This window comes from Bos grunniens, chromosome 10 (genome assembly GCF_055505025.1).
Source record: "Bos grunniens cultivar Pamir isolate PY7600 chromosome 10, Bosgru_T2T1.0, whole genome shotgun sequence".
Taxonomy (NCBI): domain Eukaryota; kingdom Metazoa; phylum Chordata; class Mammalia; order Artiodactyla; family Bovidae; genus Bos; species Bos grunniens.
In genome coordinates, this window is record NC_141174.1 from 95,295,501 (window position 1) to 95,318,447 (window position 22,947).

The 22,947-nt window shown below is 38.3% G+C and overlaps 2 protein-coding genes across 5 annotated transcripts in view; one reads left to right on the forward strand and one right to left on the reverse strand.

The window, feature by feature from the left end:
• POLK (DNA polymerase kappa) overlaps positions 1–8,683 on the reverse strand; it is an 81,053-nt gene extending 72,370 nt beyond the window's left edge. For both annotated transcript variants that reach the window (XM_086323205.1, XM_086323208.1), the window contains exon 1: positions 8,553–8,683. In XM_086323205.1, the coding sequence (XP_086179331.1) occupies positions 8,553–8,645 (93 nt within the window). In that variant the 5' untranslated portion in view covers positions 8,646–8,683. The remainder of the gene's footprint in view (positions 1–8,552) is intronic.
• Positions 8,490–22,947, forward strand: part of CERT1 (ceramide transporter 1) — a 131,588-nt gene continuing 117,130 nt past the window's right edge. The window contains exons 1-3 of one of the 3 annotated variants that reach the window (XM_086323212.1): positions 8,490–8,708; positions 8,943–9,357; positions 14,256–14,390. In XM_086323212.1, the coding sequence (XP_086179338.1) occupies positions 8,623–8,708; positions 8,943–9,357; positions 14,256–14,390 (636 nt within the window). In that variant the 5' untranslated portion in view covers positions 8,490–8,622. Of the gene's footprint in view, positions 8,709–8,841; positions 9,358–14,255; positions 14,391–22,947 lie in introns of those variants that run through there. The other 2 variants (XM_086323211.1, XM_086323213.1) reach the window with 2 other exon arrangements.

A 22,947-nucleotide genomic window follows, 5' to 3' on the forward strand; every position in this document is an offset into this window, starting at 1 on the left:
TTAATTACAAGGCTCCTTTTTTCTTCTAGGTTGTTTTAAACTTACTATTTTTAAATTAATTTCTATTGGAGTATAGTTGGTTTACAGTGTTGTGTTAGTTTCTACTGTACAGCAAAATAAATCAGTCATACTTATCCATATATCCCCTTCCTTTTGGACCTCCCTCCCATTCAGGTCACCACAGTGCATTAAGTAGAGTTCCCTGGGCTACACAGTAGGTTCTCATTAATTACCTATTTTATACATAGTATCAATACTGTATATGTGTCAATCCCAATCTCCCAGTTGCTCCAACCCCTCTACAAGGCTCCTTTTATTCAACTAGATTTTATGATCAGCTTTTCATATTTTTCTCAGTAACTGGAAAATTTGTTTTATTATTTATGCTAATTCATAGACTAGTACATTTGGGTTACTTACACTGGATATGACTATATCTATAAAGATCTAAGTCTAACAGAAAATTACTAATGTGGGAGATATGCATGCCAGATGCTGACTACAAACAGGTAACATACAACCATTTTTTGGTACCAACTCAAAAGCTTAAGATACACTGGGAGGCAAAGCCATGAATAGCTTCCTTACATTCACTTTACACACGTTTGTATACTACTCCCTTTTTTGAATACAGTCACAAAGATATTACAAAAGAATTCTGTACAAGGTCACAAAAGATGAACACATGCAAGTTTCTTGCAGCCCCTAATATTTCTGAAACTAGTGTTTACATTGTCAGGAATGGATATAGATGCATTCACCTCATTTCACATAAATGATTATCTACTTTGATATACTTATGAAAATAGCATTTTACAAACGCATATAACACCACAACAACTGGGATATACATAGCAATAAAGAGAGACTGGTTATACTGATGCCATTTATTAAGTTAGCATTTATTTAATACACACCAAAGTCAAAATGGTTATTAAGGATGAAGTCCTAGGACTCACACTCAGGGACTGTCGGCTTGTTCACTCTGAACTCAGGGAGAACCACCATAGTGGCAGAAACTATATGATTCTTTAACAGGCCTGACAGGAACACTAAGCCTAACAGACTAATATAATTTATTAGTAGTCAAAACAGGAAAAGTGGGAAACAAAAGCATTCAAAAGGGCAAGCGGTTCAGGTTAAACTGGAAAAGGTTTGCAGAAGAGCTGTTAAATCTTTTAAATCTCTGAACTTTATTTAGGGCACATGCTGAATGTCACACACACAGTTACACGTTAAAAGAAAAGGAGATCTATCAGTTTATGATATTTCTAATGTGACAAGATTCATAAAACAATTAAAGTGATAACTTGATGGTAAGAGATCAGCAAGCAAAGACAATCCTTTTTTCTTTAAAATCCCAAACAACCATTGTTTTAACTAAAAAGACCTGGGGCAAGTGGCCTAAGGATTAGAAAATACATTAGAGAACAGGAGTTATCACTGTCAGATCCTAGGGGTAAAAGATGAAAGTGAAGTCGCTCAGTCCGACTCTTTGTGACTCCCATGGACTGTAGCCTATCAGGCTCCTCCATCCATGGGATTTTCCAGGCGAGAGTGCTGGAGTGGATTGCCATTTCCTTCTCCAGAGGAGTAAAAGGTACCTTCTTTTAACTTACAAAATACTAGCTCAACTCATATGTATACTTTCTTACCTTGTTTTCTGTTATAAACTCCTTGAATGCAGACCTACACAATTCCCTTCTTTTTTTTTTTAATCTATAACTATTTTAAACTTATTCATAGTAGTCAGCATAATAGCTTACATATCGGATACTTGCTGAATTAAACTATTAACTGAAAAGATAAGGTAAAATACATTAATTAATTAATTATATTGACTGCCTTCTAAGCACTATTTTGGGGACTAATATTTGAAAAAAGTAGATAAAAAAATTTTAGTCATGTTTTTAGAAGAAAAAATAATATATACAGTCTAATACAGTCATTTAAACATTATCATGTTACTCCTTTTAAAAGAATATTTGTGATTTGACAATTAGATTTTCTTATACATTACATAATTCTTTCCCCTCAGAATGCCCCCTTTCCCACCCCTACAGCTATAAACAGATTATAATGTAAATTATATATATACTAGACATGCCTATTGTTTCTAGTTGGCCTCCAACTCCCAACAAACCACAGAAGGGGCAGACATATTCCATACTTTTGGGAAGAGCTAATTACAGCGCTGGCTGGCTAATTACCTGAGAATTTAAACTTAGACACTGAGTGAAAGCGAAAGTCACTGAGTCTTGTCCGACTCTTTGGCACCCCATGGATTACACAGTCCATGGACTACTGAATACTGGAAGAAGAATACTGGAGTGGGTAGCCTGTCCCTTCTCCAGGGGATCTTTCCAAACCAGGGATCAAACCTAGGTCTCCTGCATTGCAGGCAGATTCTTTACCAGCTAGCCGCAAGGGAAGCCCAAGAATACTGGAGTGGGTAGCCTGTCCCTTCTCCAGGGGATCTTTCCAAACCAGGGATCAAACCTAGGTCTCCTGCATTGCAGGCAGATTCTTTACCAGCTAGCCGCAAGGGAAGCCCAAGAATACTGGAGTGGGTAGCCTGTCCCTTCTCCAGGGGATCTTTCCAAACCAGGGATCAAACCTAGGTCTCCTGCATTGCAGGCAGATTCTTTACCAGCTAGCCGCAAGGGAAGCCCAAGAATACTGGAGTGGGTAGCCTGTCCCTTCTCCAGGGGATCCTCCTGACCCAGGAATCGAACCAGGGTCTCCTGCATTGCAGGCGGATTCTTTACTGACATGGAGAGGGCCCCAAAACTAACAGGTAGTTAAAACAAGTTGGACAACATGCAAGATGAGATATGAAGAGACAAATAAACTGAGACTAAGAAGACAAGAACACAGAGATGAAAGATACCATGAGGCCCCACAGATGAACAGAAAAACACCAAGACCTCATTTTCCAAGGACTGAAATATGCATACAAGGCCCAGCTGAGGATTCAGAGAGCTCTACAATAACATCTCTTATTTGAGCTACCTGAAATACATTTCTGATCCCTTCAGTTGAAGAGCCTTGATAAAATCATGTAATTTACTCAGTATAGTACTGAAAGTGAAAAGCAGAACAGGTTTAAGGGTACAGAATTGTGTTGTTTACCCTCATGATCACATGGCTGACTAGGACCTGTGACTCACTGACACTGCCCAACAGCACAAGAGAGTATCATATTACATACTGCTAGCCTAGGAAAAGAGAAGAAATAAAGTCCAAAAATCCTAAGTTGAATCATTCTAAGTTGGGGACTGTATGTATGTTTTCATATTCTAAAAATTAAAAACGGAGGAAAAAGGAAGGGGAAATGCTTAAAAAAGCAAGTACAGACGTCTCTCAGTATCCACAGGGGATTGGTTACAGGACTGTTTGCGGATACCAAAATCCATGAGTATTCAGGCCCTTTATGTTAAATTGTGAGGTATCTGCATACAACCTGTGCATAGCCTCCCATATACTTTAAATAATCTCTAGGCTACTTATAACACCTAATATGATTTACAAATAGCTCATGTAAATGACATATAAATATCATGTAAATTATATATAAATAGCTGCTGGTGGGCAGCAAATTCAACCTTTGCTTTTTGGAACTTTCTGGAATTTTTTTCCTGAATATTTGTGACCTAAGGTTGGTTGAATCCAAGGATGTGGAATCCATAGACAGGGAAGGCCGATTGCACCATATCTCACTGCTTCAAGAACACATCTCTTTTTCATATTTTAACTTTTCAAAACTTGGGATGTTTCATATAATCCTTGTCAGTGAGACAGCAGTTATGACATAACTGTCATTACCTGTGCATCAAAATGTGAATAGGGGTCGGCAGCTTGGGGAAAATAACTCTGAAGACACGATGGGGCATTCTTAAGAAATGCTGTAATCATCAATTCGCTTTATGTTAAAGAGGGAAATGTATGGAAAAACAGGGACATTAACAACTCTAAGTTGAAAATTAACTTAGAACACTGTATGTAGAGATTAATCTTTAATTTATATCATTTATAATTAAACAATTTCTTCTATTACAAAAGTGATACACAGGCACACACATACTCACATGACATACTTTTTTTCATACCAAAGGGTTCAAAGAGGAAATTCAAGTGGTCCATAATTTCATTACCCAGATTATTATTCAACACATTAAAAAGCGGAAAAAAATATCAGCTGTATTGCTTACACGCTGTATTTTGTTCACTTGTACTTTAGTTTTTAGACTGTTGCTATTCATAGATCATTACCTCTACTTCACGGATTAGTAATTCTTAAGTTTTAAAAATCAGGTTTTGCATGTAAATCTCCAGTTTTTAACTGATTATGTTTCAGTTGGGAACAGTATTATAAAGATTACCATGAACAGTTAAATTCCCAGGTTAGCTAAAAAGGACTATTTAACTCAAAATGTATCTTTACCGTAATAAACACTGTGGGAATACAGAACCTGTAAGCACTGTTATGGACTAAATGTGTTCCCCTCAATTCATATTTTGAGGACCTAACTCTCAATATGATTGTATTTGGAGACAGGGCCTATCAAAAGATAATTTTGCTTGTTGTTGTTTAGTCATTAGGTCATGCCTGACTCTTCTGTGATCCCATGGACTGTAGCCCACCAGGGTCCTCTGTCCACAGGATCTTCCAGGCAAGAATACTGGAATGGGTTGCCATTTCCTTCTCCAGGGGATCCTCCTGGATCAGGGATGGAACCTCAGTCTCCTGCATTGGCAGGCAGATCCTTTACTGCTAAGCCATGAGGGAAGCCCTATAGATAAGGTTAAGTGAGGCCATAGGATGGGGCCCTAATCCAATAGGACTGGTATTCTGAATTAGAAGAGATAATGAGACCAGGGCCACCTAGCATGTTGTATTTTGTTATGGCAGGCTAAGTGGACGAATGAAGGCTCTTTATAACATCATTTTTAAATATTAGACAATGACCTCAGTTTCAACTTGGGACATCCTCTGCTACTATAATTCCAGCAACAAGAAGACATATTTACTTCTAGACCCCTACCTGGTGATTAGTAAAACTGCTAGGTTTTTGGTTTCTGTGTCATTGCAATGGGAGAGGGAGGCAGGGATGAAGGGATTGGGGTTTTGTAGAAAGAAAAAGGTGGGAGAATGAAGCAAGGTGAAGATGGGGAGAAAGAAGAGGAATTGAAGAATTGTAGTGGGATGACAGGGCTTCCCAGATGGGTCAGTGCTAAAGAATCACCTGCCAATGTAGGAGACGCAAGAGATGCTGGTTTGAACAACAACTATTCTCTTTGATGTTGTATGACCTTTGGAAAGTTATCTAAAATCTCTGGGTTCAGTGTCTTCATGTGAAGACATACTAGAAATAGAAAATAATTATATTAGAAATAGAAAATAATATTAGAAATATAAATAATTATATTATAAATATAAATAATTTAGTTTCTATATTAGAAAAATAATATATTATTTCTATATTAGAAAAATAATATATTATTTATTATATTATATTAATATATTCTATATTAGAAATAATAATAGAAATAGAAGAGCACCTAATAAATTCTATATTAGGGTTAAGTAAGACAGCATAGATGTAAGGGCTGGGTAAGTGAAAAGATATTCAAAACCATTAACTGAATTAAGAGCACAGTTGCTCTGATATACTCATCTACAGAATAAACTATTTACACAATTCTTCCCACCTTTAGGGGTCTCCTGAATCAAATAAAATGGTATGACCTTTAAAATCAGATCTGTTTTCAAATCCTAACCCCAATACTTAGTAGCTATTTGGCACTGGGTAAGTTACTTGGCAGCACTGAGCTTCAGTTTCATTATCCTTAAGATGAAGCCAACAATGCTTACATTATGTGGTTTGTAAGGAGTAAGTTAGATCAGGTATATAAAGTATCTGACCAAGGCTAAGAACTAATAATGTAAAGATGTCATTTGCTTCACAAATTAAGTGCATTCTTAATCCAAATTCCAATAGAGTGTTTCATGTAATTTGACAAAATGCTCTAAAAACTCACCTGGAAGAGAAGATATACAAAAATATCCAAACGAGAAAGAACATTAGGAGTTTTGTTATTATATATATGAAAATAGGATAAAGTTAAATAATTAAAACAGTATGGTATTAGCACAGCTACAGACAAAATAGATAATAAAAATGAATGAAGTCCAGAAACAGACCTAGACACAATATATGGAGATTTTGCAAATCACGTAAATATAAGCGTAAGAAGAACTATTAAATAAAACAGTGGACCAAGTGGTTGTTCTTAAAACAGGTGAATTCAAGTTTAAAAGTTTAAAAAAAAAAACTAAGAGACAATATAGAATATTGATAAGGTTGAGGATGGTTCTAAGTAAGAGAGAAAACTCAGAAGCTATCATTCTCACAACAGAATAAAGAGAAAGCTTGTGTATTTCATTCTTGTATTGCAGTTTCTTACCATTAACAGAAGAGAATCCCAACCTCTAAAATGGTATTCTGATCAGTGTACAAAAATCCTTCTGTACTTAAAAAATAGTTGTGTAAGTACAGAGACACACACAAAGAAGCTTTTTTAAAAAGGCAATTTCTCTCATTAATTCTATTACAATTCTATTACAATTAAACAATTCCCTACTGATTAAATGGGCAACTTAGTGATTTAAGCATTGGTGCTTACAACCACACAACTTAGAAATTCATAAAATACAACAGAAAGTTCAATTTAAAAATAAATATATACGATGCTCTCATGATTCTATTGATAAATTGCATTATGAAGTGGATTTTTCAACATTTCATAATCATTTCCTTGAGACTTATGACATTTTAAAACCTAGAGTTAAAAGAATCAGAGATAGGAAGTCAACTATATTAGGTAACTGAAATGCAAAGCAAAATTTGCTACATTTGACACTCTAAAGGTGAAGTGAAAGTAGCTCAGTGGTGTGCAACTCTTTGTAACCAGGAATTCTCCAGGCCAGAAAACTGGAGTGGGTAGCCTTTCCCTTCTCCAGGGGATCTTCCCAACCCAGGGGTTGAACCCAGGTCTCCCACACTGCAGGCGGATTTTTTACCAGCTGAGCCACAAGGGAAGCCCAAGAATACTGGAGTGGGTAGCCTATCCGTTCTCCAGGGGATCTTCCCTATCCAGGAACGGAACTGGGGTCTCCTGCATTGCAGGTGGATTCTTTACCTGTTGAGCTACCAGGGATATAATTTAGTAATTCAATAAAGAGGGAAAATGTGCTAAGTTAATTTTTTCTATTTTTCTGTTTTGAATGACAAAATTGGGATTATCTCCTAATTAACATGTTGAAAAAGTATTTTCAAAAGCTTATCTCAAGGTTTTATTCATCTGAATGGCTTTCAATTATGCGTTTTCACTTGATTTCACAACAGAAAAATAATTTGTAACTGATTTACAACAGATTCAGCATTTCGTGTCAATCTAGGAAAACAAAACCCTTTCTATCATTCCGTTTTTTTTCCTGAAGATTGCAGTTAAGTTGACCTCTGTGGCGACTAGAGCCTTCTGGCCACTGAGCCTTTTCCCACAGATTGAAAATTTCACTTCTATCCTCCTGTCACCTGCAGTAAGCAGGTATTCTTTCTAAGGTTTAATAAGGAATTGTACTCTTGGCAATTATTAGGAAGTTGACAAGATGGAAAAGAAGCAAACAAGATGAAAGAATTGATGCTACAAAGTTAACGATCTCCCCATAAAAATTATCTTAATATATGCAAAAAAGCAAAATGAAATCTGTTAGATCTTCTCTCAGTCTTTCCACTAATTCTAGTCTTCAGGCAAAGCCAACCTCCTACTGCTTAACCCGTTATCACTCAATAAGATTACTGTACTTTCATCTCTGTTATGCAAGGAAATGGCCACGAAGCATGTGGAATCCTAGCTCCCCGACCAAGGATCGAAACTGCACCCCAGCATTGTTAGGCGAAGTCCCAATCACTGGACAATGAGGGAAGTCTCATCTCATCTCTCTCACCTCACATTCTTATTTTCCTTTAAAAACTCTTCAATGTCATTTATTCTCCGACATCTCCAAAATTACTTTCCACAATTAAAAACTCTGTAAATCTAACAAAGAAAAGTTCTTGCTCTGGTGAGAAGGGACTAAAAATTCTCCCTTCTAAATTGGGAAACCTCAGGTGAAGTCTAACTTCTAAACGGCGAGACGGAAGATCTTTGAAATTTGCAGAGGTGGTTTGATGGAAAGAAATGCCCTCGTCATTAGAGAGGTCGCAACCCCCCGGCCCGTGGTTGAGGCAGAAAAGCCGGGTATTCTTCTGCCCAGGCAAGCGGCAAGATGCTATCCGGCTTTTGGGAAACGGCCACGGAGGGCAGGCCCGGGCATCCCCCGCAAGGTGTCTCACGTCCCGGTCCACAAGCCCGGCGGGTTCGTCATAAACACGCTAGGCACAGATAGGAGCGTGGCACAGGGGACGGGTCACGCAACTATCAAACGAAGCCCACCCTCCCTCTGACGGTCCCCAAGGCGACCAGCCCTCCCGGCGCGGATCACTCACCAGTTGCCTCCGGACCGCGACTACAACTCCCAGGAGGCTGCGCGGCGCACGGAGCAGCGTCCTTCCCAGAATGCAGCACAGCGGGGTCCCCATCCCGCCTTCTCCTTTCTCCGCTCCTCCTACTTTCCTACCCGGCGTCACCCGGGAGGGCCGGAGGTAAGTTGCGGGAGGGAACTCCGAGCCTCGGCGTGACGCGTCAGACGTTGGGAGGGGGACGGGGCGGGGAGCAGAGGGGAGAATGGGAGGACGAAAGGGAGGGAAGAGGGGAGGGGAGGGTAAATAGTGGGCTAGGCAGGAAGATGGCGGCCTAGCGGAGGTGTGAGTGGACCTGGGTCTCTGCAGCTGGGTTTTCCCTCTTCCCGTCTTCCTCCTCTTTTCCTCTCCCCCGAGGTTGGCATCGAGGGGGCCAAATTCGGGCGGCGGCGCCGGGCGCAGCGCAGGGGTCACAACGACGGCGACGGCTGACGGTTGGAAGGGCAGGCTTCCTTCGCCCCTCGACCTCCTTCCCCGGTCCGCTTGGTGTCAGGCGCGGCGGCGGCGGCGGCGGCGGCGCGGCGGGCGGACTCCATCCCTCCTCCCGCTCCCTCCTGCACCGGAGCGGGCACTCCTTCCTTCGCCATCCCCCGACCCTTCACCCCCGGGACTGGGCGCCTCCACCGGCGCAGCTCAGGGAGCGGGGGCCGGTCTCCTGCTCGGCTGTCGCGCCTCCATGTCGGATAACCAGAGCTGGAACTCGTCGGGCTCGGAGGAGGATCCGGAGACGGAGTCCGGGCCGCCGGTGGAGCGCTGCGGAGTCCTCAGCAAGGTGAGCAGCCCGCGAGGCTGAGGGGCCCCTTGCCCGGACTCACCTGCCGCGAGGCGAGCAGCTGAGGGCACGGGGTGGGGCTGGCAGCGAGAACACGGATTGTCCCGGGGCGGGGGCTGCGGAATGGGCCCGGGGTGTGGGGCCGAGTCCTGCCGCTGAAGTGCCCGGACCGGGGCCGCGGTGGGGGTGGGGGCAGAAGGGGACGGTCTTCTTCGCCTGCCCTGGGTCTCGGCGGCCTAGGACCGGGGGAAGCTCGTCCCAACCCGGGGATCCATCCAGTTTGGGAACGGGATGCGCACCGCGACTCGGGACCTCGGGCGGCAGGCGTCCTGGATATAGGAATTCGGGATGAGCAACAGCAGTATCCGAAGGAACGAGTACGGTAAAGAGGTTTGTCCAGCGATGCCGAGCAGAGCAGGGGTGGGGGATTTTTGTAGACGCAGTTTTTGAGAAAGAAGCCGGAGCAACTTGGCTTGGTGCTGAAATCTGAGGTGGGAAACTATGCCAGGCTAGATGTAGTGAGAGATCTAAATGAGGAGGACGTTTTGTACTTTCCTTTCACCCTTTACCCCAATTCAGAGGGAGCTATTGAATCGGCAGGTGATAGATACAAGAAATATTCGTAGTAACTTGAAACATGTCAGAATGGAAACCGACATTTATTTAGTCCAAGAAGAGTGTTGTTATTTAGTAAAGTATTCTTGCAGACAGGGGGCAGAGTTAGGAAAAGACATTTTACTTTTCCTGAATTTTTTTAAAAACATTTTTTCCAAAATTTTTACGAAGTAGATAGTCATTTGTAGAATTTGAAAGCTAGTTAACGAAAATGGATGAGGCCCCTTTTAAGAGGGAAGGTGGGTAATCTTTTCCGTTGGTAGTACGTGGTTTGGGGTTTGTTGTTAAGGTTTTGTTTTCTTTCCTTCTTTTCTTTCTTTTTCTTTTAGGTTTTTGCTGTGATAAGATCCACATTGCCTTTTTTACTTCGTTTTCTCTTTCTGTTAAACTTTTAGAAATGGCTGGAGCTGGCAGTTAACTTGGAGAAGGGGAGCAGGGTCCAGTCTTTCAACAGGCTGGTCATAAGATACTAGATCATGTGCAGCCACTGCCTATTAAGAAATCACCATGCTTCCAGTATACCTACTTTGGCTAAGCTTTTGGACGTCGTTTGTGTAATCGTTTCATATTAGGCTTTTATATTGTCTTTAGAAGACTGAGAAAAGGACCTACGAAAGGCATGAGTATGTCAAAACTAAGGCTTGCACGTGTTAACTTTTATTTGTGTATGGAAAAATTACAGTGTGTTGATAATGTAATCATTATTGGAATTTCAGTGAAAATTTTTCAGTAAGGTGAAACTCCCCAGGGTCTCTTTGGATTAGATGTATCTTGTAATTTAGGAATCTGCATTGAACATGTGTGATGGGTGTACATTTTCCTTTGGAACTGTTAATGAATCTTTTTTGCTTCTCAGTGATTCCGATAATTTCACCAAATTAGTATTGTGGTGTGTTAAGTATTTTACAAAAACAAGCTGTACTTTTGAACTATTGATTATCCCTTTTTGTGGGATAGGAGGATTGTAGTGAGGGGTGGAGTCACCAGTGCTCTGAGTATGCGCTGTGTGTGAGTATCCAAGAATCACTTAAGCAGAGTGTTGTAGTATATACTTTATGACCAAAAAAAAAAAAGATTTGTCTCCGTGATATTTAAGTGCATAGACATGTAGTATTTGACCACTTCTTTAGTAGGCAGATAACTTCCATGTTGCTGTGTACCTGGAATCAACAGGGATGTAGGTTTTGGTATTCTTGTTAACAGCTAAGAAGGAAATTTCCCTGAAATTTAGCAATTTATGGATACATATGTTTTCTTGGAAGCTTTTTCATCAAGAATGTTTTATATTGAATGTATGTTTTTAAGTTTCAAGTACATACATATTTTGAATCTTTGTATTCACTTGGTAATTTTAAACAAAGGTTAGAACTCAGTGTCTGTTGTTTAACTTCTGTTTAGTAATGTAGTTAAATCCTAATGCTAACTTGTTTTGTTCCCCCACGAATGGAGTGAATTTGAAATGGTGGTGGTAGAGTAAACTTGTATGAGAAATACAGCAGCCCAGCGTTTTTTTAATATGAATATATTTTCTACAGGCTTGTTTCTTAGACACGTTAAGTTCCAAAAATACTGGGTTGACAATAATTCTAGGTGGTTATAACAGATGTCAAGTTGGGTTATGGATGGGAAAAGATTCAGGCCTTAGATGGACTTGAGAGCAACTAAGCCTGGATAAATCTCACCCAATTTCTTCTGAATTCTCTCCAACTTTATTACCTTATCTTTATCTAATGTTTTCTTCACACACCTAACTATTGGCTGAAATTCTGTCCATCTCTGGAGTCCATCTCAACTGTTCTTTCTATGAAGACTTTTATTTTGCCAGCCATCCCAGCACTCCTTTCCTCAAGGGTGTTATCTCCTATGAATATAGTAGAGTATTCATTCATATAGCATTTTATGTGTGACATGCTTCTGATCCTTATTATAAATGTGTTTTTTTTTCCTCCTGAATTTATGCTTGCTGGACTACTAGGAAGCAGGATCATTTAATTCTCTTGCAGTGCCCACATATTGCCTTGGCTCTGTTGAATGGGGAAGAGTGAAGAAATGTTGTGAGGCTAGGAGGAAAGGCAGAAGTCTGCCGTCTGGTTGTGAATAGAGTTAACACTTCCTGGGTAAAGGGCCTGAAGTTTATGTGATTATTGGGTTTTCTATAAGAATATAATATAAAAGTATGGGCACAAAATTGTTAGTGTCTTGTCTGTCACTTTGAAAGGGATCTGTTCTTGTGAGGTTCCCTGGAGGATTCTAAGCTTCATTTTTGGGGAACCCGGATGTCTCAGCCAGTAAAGAATCTGCCTGCAACGCAGGAGACCTGGGTTCAATTCCTGGGTCTGGAAGATCCCCTGGAGAAGGGCATGGCAACCCACTTCAGTATTCTTGCTTGGGAAATCCCTTGTATAGAGAGCTTCATTAGCTATTCATAATTCTGCTTCCAACTGAGAAAATACTATGTGCTTGGCAGTGTTCTAAGTCTGTTCATGCTTAATCTTAAAAAACTTTAAGAGGTAAAATGTGACAAACAGAGGATAAGTAACTTGACCGTAGTCACACAGTTACTAGTTTTCTGAGAGGCAATAATTGAATACAAGGTAGGATTAAGGTATACCAGTCTAAACAATTTCTATTGTAGGCAGTCAGTTGTTCATGTAAGTTTTGTAACTGGAGACTAAATGAGGTTAATATGTAAGATAAATAAGCAAAATATGCCTAATAAATAAGATTATGTAAGTTATGAAATTAAAAGCAGAAGATATTAGAGGTAAGGTTATTATGCCTTCTCAGGAACCCAGAAAGTATTATTTGGTCAGTCGTGTCCAACCCTTTGCGACCCCATGACCTGTAGCCCGCCAGGCTTCTCTGAGCTTGGAACTCTCCAGGCAGGAATACTGGAGTGGATAGCCATTCCCTTCTCCAGGGGATCTTCCTGACCTAGGGAATGAACTCAGGTCTCCTGCATTGCAGGCAGATTCTTTACCGTCTGTGTCACCAGGGAAGCCCCTGATAATTTGATTGGATTACTTGAAAAAAGATAAGAGTCAGATTTAAGGGTTTAATAGGCAGGAAAGATGAAGTTAGATAATTTGTCAAAACTTTTCACACAGCTAGGAAAGTACTTGAGCCTCTCTGATGTTGTATCCACTGCTCTGTCCATGCTGTACCAGAATCCTGAGCCGGGTTTGAGTCTGAATGACTGGAAGTAGCAGTATAGCCAAAGAAATAGGAACATAGTGGGGTAGTGCACTCTATGGTAGAGGTAAATTTATTTTTGTGTCTATTTGTTGTCATTTTAAGTCGCTGTCTTAAGTGGTGGTAAATCTCAGGGCGCTTATCCTGTGTGGATAAGTTCTCAGGGAGGGCTTGTAATGGTGGAGTTTAGAAGATGTTAAGAGCCAAACAGTCTCAAACCTGTTGAATTAGGAAACAGTAAAGAAAAGATTTCTCTGAGCCAATGCAGTATATTTTTAACAATCCATTTAGAGTTAGTTTTTGGCAGATAGTTTTTGAATTGTCTACTTAAAACCCCAGGGCATAAAAATATACAATATCAACAATCCGATAGAGGTTACATTTCTGCCTTTGTAAGTTTATTGGTTTTGATCTTCACTGTGCAGCAGCAGAACTTTAGCAGCACAAACCATTTGTAGGTACTGGAAACAGATAATCCAAGTATGTTTTTGGAAACCAATTTTATGTTTGTATTTTACCCTTGAGTTTGAAAAATAGATCTTCAAAGAGTGCTATGGAGGTAAAAGTAGTTGATAGATATGCCAAAGAGGTGATCTGTATTTTTACTTTAATGTAGTCAGAAACATCATACATTTTCATATAGGAATAACTTAACAACAAAAACAGAGTTTGGGGCATGATTGGCTTCTATTTGAGAATGCTTCATGCATGAGGGGAGTGAGAGACTGTGTAGCCAAACTTATTTTGCTGTTGAATATGTCGAATGCAACAGGGACAGAAACAAATTTAAGTCTTGAAGGTGGTGAGGAGGGGAGGATGAAAGCACACCAGGAAAAAAGCAGAATTTTTAACCGAAATGTGCTTCAGTTTTTATTCTTTAGATGTTATGTTTTATTTATTGTCTATTTTATCTATAATTTTGAAGAAATTATGGAAAATCATATTTAATCTGGAAAATCTTAGCTTTTTTAATTTTAACTGTTTGTAGTTAGAACTTTTCACATTTTGGTCTTAAACTTAGATTGACTGCTGTTTAAGAGTGTTTGGATTTCTAAAATACTGACTTAATTTTTTGTTTTCTTTTCCTTCAGTGGACAAACTATATTCATGGGTGGCAGGATCGCTGGGTAGTTTTGAAAAATAACACTCTGAGTTACTACAAATCTGAAGATGAGACAGAGTATGGCTGCAGAGGATCCATCTGTCTTAGCAAGGCTGTCATCACGGTGAGTTCCTGTTTCCCTTCATTCAACAAATGTTGATTGAGCATCAGCTATACACTAGGAACTCTATTCTTGGGGCTTATGTTTATGAAAAGAATAGATTAAGATCCTTGCCCTTGTGAAGCATAGTCTAGTACTTTTTTCCGTAGAATTATTTTAGAGTATATCACTGGACACTATTATTTTGTTTGTGTGCGTGCATACTCAGTTGTGTCTGACTCTGTGACGCTATGGACTGTATCCTGCCAGTTCCCTCTGTCCATGGGATTCTGTGGGTTGCTGTTTCCTCCTCCGGTTATTTTATTTAGACATGTAGGATTTGTCTAGTTGGTTACAACAAGCCCTTAAACAAGGGCTTCAGAAAAACATGTTAGATGGCTTCATATCTGATAGGTTGGCACAGTTACTTAGTGAGTTATTGAAAAAGTTAAACGAGGAAAGTAAAAAGATACATATTGTAACATTTTGAAATTTTGACTTAAAATGTAATAGACCATAAATCTAAATTCACTTAATCAACTTTCTGATGTAGAGCTAACAATATCTCTTTGAAGATCATGGTTGAGAGAAGTTTTTGTGTAAAGTAGTACATCCATAATGCATGATCTGCAGTTTCCAGTTTTGATTCTCTAAAGTGGAATAAAGCCTTAAAGATACTTTTGAAAAACCCTAAATATAGGTTCCTCTTTTTGACTTTTAATGTTTTTCCCTAATATTTTACAGATGTCTCACCTTTATCTAATTTAATACCTTTTAAAAGAATGACTCACCTTTATTGAGTCATTCTCCTCAGCTTGCACTCAACTTCATTTACATAGATATAACTCTTTGCTTTTGTGTTCCATAGGCTTACATAATGTTTAAGTTATGTAAGGACTACAGCAAGTAAACTGATATAAACAGGTTTAGGAACAACCGAATGAATTGTTAAACATGTAACTCAACTAGTAGGTCAGAAGTACCTGAATGTACTAAAAATAACATACTAGTTGAGAGTGATTACCATTCATGGCATGTTTAATAAAGGTTAAAAACATGTTATCTAAGTCAGGTTGGGAAAGTTTCCCTAGGAGCTCAGAGTAAAGAATCTACCTGCAGTGCTAGAGATGTGAGTTTGATCCCTGGGTCAGGAAGATCGCCTGGAGAAGGAAAAGGCAACCCACTTCAGTATTCTTGCCTGGGAAATCCCTTGGATAGAGGAGCCCGGTGGGCTACAGTCCACAGGGTCGCAAGAGAGTCGGACACAGACTTAACCAAAACAGTAACAACAAGGCAGATTAGTTAAGTGGAAGTCAGTTAAGGAAGCTGTTGTAGTTAAAAATCTAAAAATGAGTGTCTTAAAACAGTCTTAGATTTCACTGATACATCCAAAGAGAATTCACTTTATGAGAGAATTTATATTGTTTATAAAAAGCAAATGGTATGCTTTGGATATGTGTTCATATCTAAATGACTTAACATATGTTTATGTTACACATTTAAGGAAAATCATGTAGTATTTTTCCATCATTTTTCATACATTCTGCCCTTAAGTGTTCACAGTTTGAAAACAAATACTTAGTTGAATATTGAGTTGGAAAAATTTATGGAGGATTTATTTGGAAATGTTCAGAATGAAACTACTGCTCTCCATTCTTAAAGACAATTTTAAAGAAATAGGTTGAACGTAAAAACTCAGTGTTTGTTTTGACTGGTTTGTGGTTCATTATAATGAACTTTTGAAATTGTATCTAGTTTAGCATTTTAGAGTTTTCTTTCTTTTGAGATGGATCACTGCTCATGCTCGAGGAAAGAATGAATCAGGGATAGAAATACATTTTATAATCTTGAAATGTCTTCCTTTGGTTCTTCCCTTCTTCCTTCTTTTGCATATTGTTAGATGCTTGTTAGTTACAGTGCTTGTTTGACTCTTTGAAAATAGTTTATTGATTGGTGATGTGGAAAGAGACGAACGAGGTTTTATATCTTCCTAAGAAATACTATTCGTAGAGTGCCATGCTAATTTTTGTGGAGTTAAATTTAGTTACGTTGTCTTGAATTATGGATTGTGTTAATAGTGCCTGGCTTATTTGGGAAAAAGAAAAAGTTTCAGTAAATATTTACATTGCATCTACTCAGGAAAAAGCCATGTGTTAGTTCTTTGTAGATTTCTATTGTTTTTAGATCTGTAGTTGCTTACAGAACTTTTATTGCAGTTCATAATCAAATAAATGAGTAGGAAACCAAAATGATTTGAAAAGTTTGGAAGAACCTAGTGGAAGTATTCACTGGGCTAGGTGGTAGTACAGAAGGTTAAAAAAAAAAATAAAGCAGCAGAATCTGAGGGGTAGTTAATCTTCACTATAGTTAAGCAGGGCTTCCCAGGTGGCACTAGTGGTAAAGAACCGTCCTGCCAATGCAGAGACATAAGAGACTCCTGTTAGATCCCTGGGTTGGGAAGATCCCCTGGAGGAGGCCTGGCAGCCCACTCCAGTATTCATGCCTGGAGAATCCCCATGGACGGAGGAGCCTGGCGGGCTGCAGTCTTTGGGGTTGCTAAGAGTTGGACACGACAGAAGTGCCTGAGCACCCACGCATAGCTAAACAGGTGGCGGGGGAAACAGAAGCATTTACATTCCTGAACTCCTTCAACTTTGCTCCTACTCTGTGGGTTCCCAGGTTCACTGTTACATAATATTTCAAGGAAATTCCAAAATATAACTGAATTCAGTGAGCTACTCAGAATGAAGTTGACAAATAGAGTATGTATTTGAGTTAAATTTTTAAAATACAATACTGCTACTAAGTCGCTTCAGTCGTGTCCGACTCTGTGTGACCCCACAGACGGCAGCCCACCAGGCCCCACCGTCCCTGGGACTCTCCAGGCAAGGACACTGGAATGGGTTGTCATTTCCTTCTCCAATGCATGAAAGTGAAAAGTGAAAGCAAAGTCGCCCAGTCGTATCCGAACCTCAGCAACCCCATGGACTGCAGCCTTCCAGGCTCCCCCATCCATGGGATTTTCCAGGCAAGAGTACTGGAGTGGGGTGCCATTGCCCTCTCCGAAAATACAATACTAACCTCTGTTAAATAGTTATCTTTGCTTTCCTTAAATGTGGGCTATTACCTGTATCAATTAATATTTGAAGGCAAATAATAAATATGTTTGAATTCACACACATGACATCCTTAGGAAATCATAATGCTCATATGTGAGGAAGTCTGGACTTGAAGAGTTGTGACTACTGTAATTCATTAACGTATTTATTATTTGTTAGTGAACATAACACTTGAGCCCACCTTTTCCCATAGAACCTAATTCATTGTTTTCTTATTTTAGCTTAACAATGAAGTCATTCTTTATTTGAATCATGTTCTTTAACTCTGTGATAATAAATTGAGTGAAATACTTTCAAGGAACTTTGTATTTCTTGGGAGAATTTGTTACCTGGAAATAATTCTTAATGTGAAGGGTTGGGAGTAAGTTAATAAGAAAAACAGTGCTGTGTCACTTTGTGGGAAATGATGTATGTGTATCTTGAATAAATGAGTGTGGTAAGTTGAATTTTTCAGTTATTGTAGTTTAGTAGTTATTTACTTAAGACTCAGTCTCTGCTACAAAACTTTCCATATAGATGTTCAGTGAATGTTAGTTGTATTATTAGTTGTATTTCATCAATCAAAAGCAATGTTTATGGAGTATTTAAACTTACTAATTTTTAAGTTCTGTTTTAAAATACCTATGGTGAAAAAAATATAAACCATACCATGAAAAGGTTTGCAAAGTAAATGCTTCTCTTTACTGTTAGTCCTGTACTCAAGAAATAACCAAAGTTAAATTTTTGGTCTGTTCTTCCAGATAATATCATGTCTATATAAGCATTTATTTGTTTCTATCCTTCCTTTTTCATTTACACAGATTGCATCATACTAAACCTACTATTCTGTACCTTGTTTTCATTTACTATGTCTTGGACATTTACTACACTTTGTTGAATTATGTGCCTATAACATTTATTTGCCATTTCCCTGTTCTTGGACATTTAGCTCATGTTTAAGTTTGTTTTACTGTAAGCACTCTTGAAACAAACATATGTAATATTTTTAAATTTGTTTATAGTTTACTGTCAAATGCCCTTTCAAAAGTACCACTTTTCATTCCTACTGATTGTGTATGAGTGTCTCTATTTCCCAATACCTTCAAGTATTGAGAAAGTCGGGTTTTGGAAATGTTAAATATTTGTCAAACTGATAGATAAAAATAGTGTCTCATATTAGATTTTGCACTTCTTTATTCAAGGGGCTGAGTAACTTCTTATGTTTAGAACTCTTAGTTTTTCCTCTTCTCGTCGCTTGTTCATATCTTTTTCAATAACTGATTTGTAAAAGCTCTTTATATCATATTTGGCAGTTTGTCATATTTATTGTAAATGTTTCCCCCTCAGGTTGTCATTTGTCGCTTTCTTCTTGTTTTATAGTCTTTTTTTAAGCCTAACAGAAATTAAACATTTTGGGTCCTTTTTTTGACTTTTTCCTTTATGGCTACTGTATTGTGTTTGGATAGGTGTTTCCCCCTCAAAAACTATTTGTTGTTATTGTTGTTGAGCTGGTCAGTCATGTCTGACTGTTTGTGACCCGTGGACTGCAGCCCGCCAGGTTCTTCTGTCCATGGGATTTCCCAGGCAAGAATACTGGAGTGGGTTGCTATTTTCTTCTTGAGGGAATCTTCCCTACTCAGGGATCGAACCTGCATCTCCTGCCTTGGTAGGTGGATTCTTTACCACTGAGCCACCTGGAAAGCCCTTAAAGACTATAACTCATGTAGTTACATTTTCAACTACAATTTCATATTTGAATTTGATTTCTGTGAGAGTTACTTTAGTAAAAGGAGTGATGTGGGGACTTCTAACTTTTTTTCAAATGGCTAACATCTGGTCAAATACCATTAATTGAAAAATTCACCTTTTCCCCACTGACTTGAAATGTCATCTTTATTGTATATTACATTACCATGTATATTTGAGGTCGTTTCTGGACTCTTTTTTGTTCAGTTGGTTTGCCTATTCCTTCTTTTTGTATCATATTTAAAAATTACATTGCTAGCATTTCTTTAATCAGTTCTTTAAACTGCTAATGCTCCTTTTGTAAAAATAAGTGAAATGGTTTGTTTGTAGTTATTGAGATTAGACAATGTTTCAGGAATTAGCTAGTACAGATTTTTGGAATAATGGAAATAGTAATGTCTTCAGAATTGGTTTGGGGACTTTGTTGGTTGTCCATTCGCTAAGACTCTGTATTCCTAACGCAGGGGGGCCCAGGTTCCGTCCCTGGTCAGGTAACTGGATCCCACATGCCACAACTAAGAGTTTGCACATCACAACTAAAGATCTGGCAGGCCACAACTAAGACCCAGTCCAAAAAAACAAAAAAGAATTCGTTTGTCTAAGCTCTGTCTGTAGCCCCAGTCTCATCTTAGGCATCTGACTTTGTATACCTACTATCTAAAACTTCTTTAAGTGAATGGGTTTTCTATTACTATAGGTTGGATATAGTGAAATTCGGGGCTTCCCAAGTGGATGGTAAAGGATCTGTCTGCCAGTGTAGGAGATGAAGGAAACACAGGTTCAACCCCTGGGTTGGGAAGATCCCCTGGAGTAGGAAATGGCAACCCACTCCAGTATTCTTGCCTGGAAAACCCCATGGACAGTGTAGCCTGATGGACTGTAGTCCGTCTATGGGGTCACCAAGAGTTGGACACGACTGAGCACACACACACACAACAGTGAAATGTATACACCAATTTAGTGTTCTAATATTTTCAGACAGAAAACAAAGGTAGTGCAAATCTTTATTGCTACATTGGGGGGGAAAAAAAGTAAGCCAATAGCTCTTAGGTAAGTAAAGGTTTTAAGGGAGGAAATGAAAGATCCTGGCAAAATCAAAGAAGCCAACAGGAAGGGGAAGAAGTATTCAAAATTGAAGATGATCATTAAACAAAGAATTGTAAAAGTGCCAAATAAAGAGTAGTCAGATCTAAACAGTTTTTGAGTTAACTATCTCTCAGCAAAACTGGAAGAAAAAAATTTTGTTTTTAATTTTTAAAAATTTTATGTGGGATTTTAAAGTAGAAAATAATAATTTAAGTTGATATTCAGCAAATTGGCTATCACCAGTCAGGAAGAGGGCCATAACTGATCATCGTATGAGGAACTACAGATTAGTAAGAAATCCGAGAAGTTGGCCTTTTATCAAATGTGCAATTTTGCTCTGTTGAACTGAGTTAATAAGAACTCAAGGAAGGAGGGGAAGGTCTGTCAACCGTAAAAAGCACTAGATAGTACTAGTTGATAATTCTCCTCATTTGAAGAGCATTTGCCAGTAAATATCTAAACAAATTAGAACCTTATACTGCTAAGATTTTTGTCTTTAGACTCTAATAGTATCTGTTCAGCCGTTCATTTGGAAATATTATCTTCATCTTAAGTTGAGTATAACTCAAATAATGTAACTCTAATATTTAGATACAGTGAGAAATATTTAAAATATTTGGTGAGAGGTTTTAGAAGAAAACAAATATTTTAAAAGATAGCATTTGAAATGTAGAGCCCAGAATTTTGAAATAGCATATCCAAAATTATATAATTACAAAATGCATTAGTTTGTTAGGGTTACCATAATAAAGAACCACAAACTGGGTAGCTTTTAAAAAAATTTTTTTAAATATATGTGTTTAGATTCTTTTCCATTATAGGTTATTATAAGATATCTAGTTCCTGGGTCCTTGTTGTTTATCTATTTTATATATAGCAGTTTGTCTCTGCTATTCCTAACTCCTAATTTTCTTTTTTTTAATTTACTTATTTATAGTTGAAGGATAATTGCTTTATAGTACTGGGCTGGTTTCTGCCATACATCACCATGAATCAGCCATAGGTATACATATGTCTCCTTCCTCTTGCAGCTCCTAATTTACCCCTCCCCCCGCCCTTTCCCTTTTGGTAAATAAGTTTATTTTCTGTAGCTGTGAGTCTGTGTCTGTTTTGTAAATTCATTTGTATCATTTTCTAAGATTCCACATGTAAGTGATATGATATGTATATCTTTGTGTTTCCCTGTCTGATTTACTTCAGTTAATAGATAATCTCTAGTTCCATCCATGTTGCTGTAAATGGCAATATTTCATTCCTCTCTATAATGGCTGAGTAATATTCCATGTGTGTGTGTGTGTATGTGTGTATGTGTATACATCCACATCTTCTTTATCAGTTCATCTGTTGGCAGATATTTAGGTTGCTTCCATGTCTCAGCTATTGTAAATAGTGTTGATGTGAACATTAGAGTGCATGTCTTTTTTCAAGTTATCATTTTCTCTGGATATATATACACGCAGTAATGGAATTGATGCATCATATGGCAACTCTATTTTTAACTTTTTAAGGATCCTCTGTACTATTTTCCATAGTGGTTGCACCAGTTTTCCCATCAACAGTGTAGGGGGTTTCCCTTTTTTCCACACCATCTCTGCCATTTGTTATTTGTAGACTTTTTAATGATGGCCATTCTGACTGGTATGAGGAGATATCTTATTGTAGTTTTGATTTGCATTTCTCTAATAATTAGTGATGTTGAACATCTTTTCATACGCCTCTTGCCATCCTGTATGTCTTCTTTGGAAAAATGTCTATTCAGGTCTTCTGCCTGTTTTTTTTTTTTATTGTTTTGGCTTTTGTTTTTTTGACATTGACCTGTATAAGCTGTTTGTATATTTTGGAAATTAAACTCTTATTGGTTACATCATTTGCAGACATTTTTCTCTCATTCCATAGATTATCTTTTTGTTTTGTTTATGATTTCCTTTGCTGAGCAAAAGCTTTTAAGTTTACTTAGGGCCCATTTGTTTATTTTTGCTTTTGTTTCCATTATTCTTGAAGATAGATCCAAGAAGATGTTGCTGACATTTATGTCAAAGAGTGTTCTGCCTATGTTTTCCTCTAGGAGTTTTATAGTATTCAGTCTTACATTTAGGCATTTGATCCATTTTGAGTTTATTTTTGTACATGCTATAGAAAATGTTCCAATTTCATTGTTTTATATGTAGCTGTCCAATTTTCCCAGCACCACTTATTGAAGAGATTTTTTTTTCTCTAGTATGTAACTCTGGCTGCTTTGTTTTAGATTAATTGACCATAAGTGCATGGGTTTGCTTCTGGACTCTATCCTATTCCATTGGTCTATTTGTCTGGTTTTGTGTCCATGCCATACCGTTTTTATGACTGTAGCTTTGTAGTATAATCTGAAGTCAGGGAGTGTCATTCCTCCACATCTATTCTTCTTTTTCAAAATAGTTTTGGCTCTTCAGTGTCTTTTCTATCTTCATAAAAATTTTAAGAATTTTTTTGTTCCAGTTCTGTGAAAAATGCCATTGATAATATGATAAGAATTGCATTGAATCTGTAGATTGCCTTGGGTAGTATGGCCACTTCAACAATATTGATTCTTCTGATCCAAGAACTTGGTATATCTTTCCATCAGTTTGTGTCATCTTTGATTTCTTTCATCAGTACCTCATACTTTTCTGAGT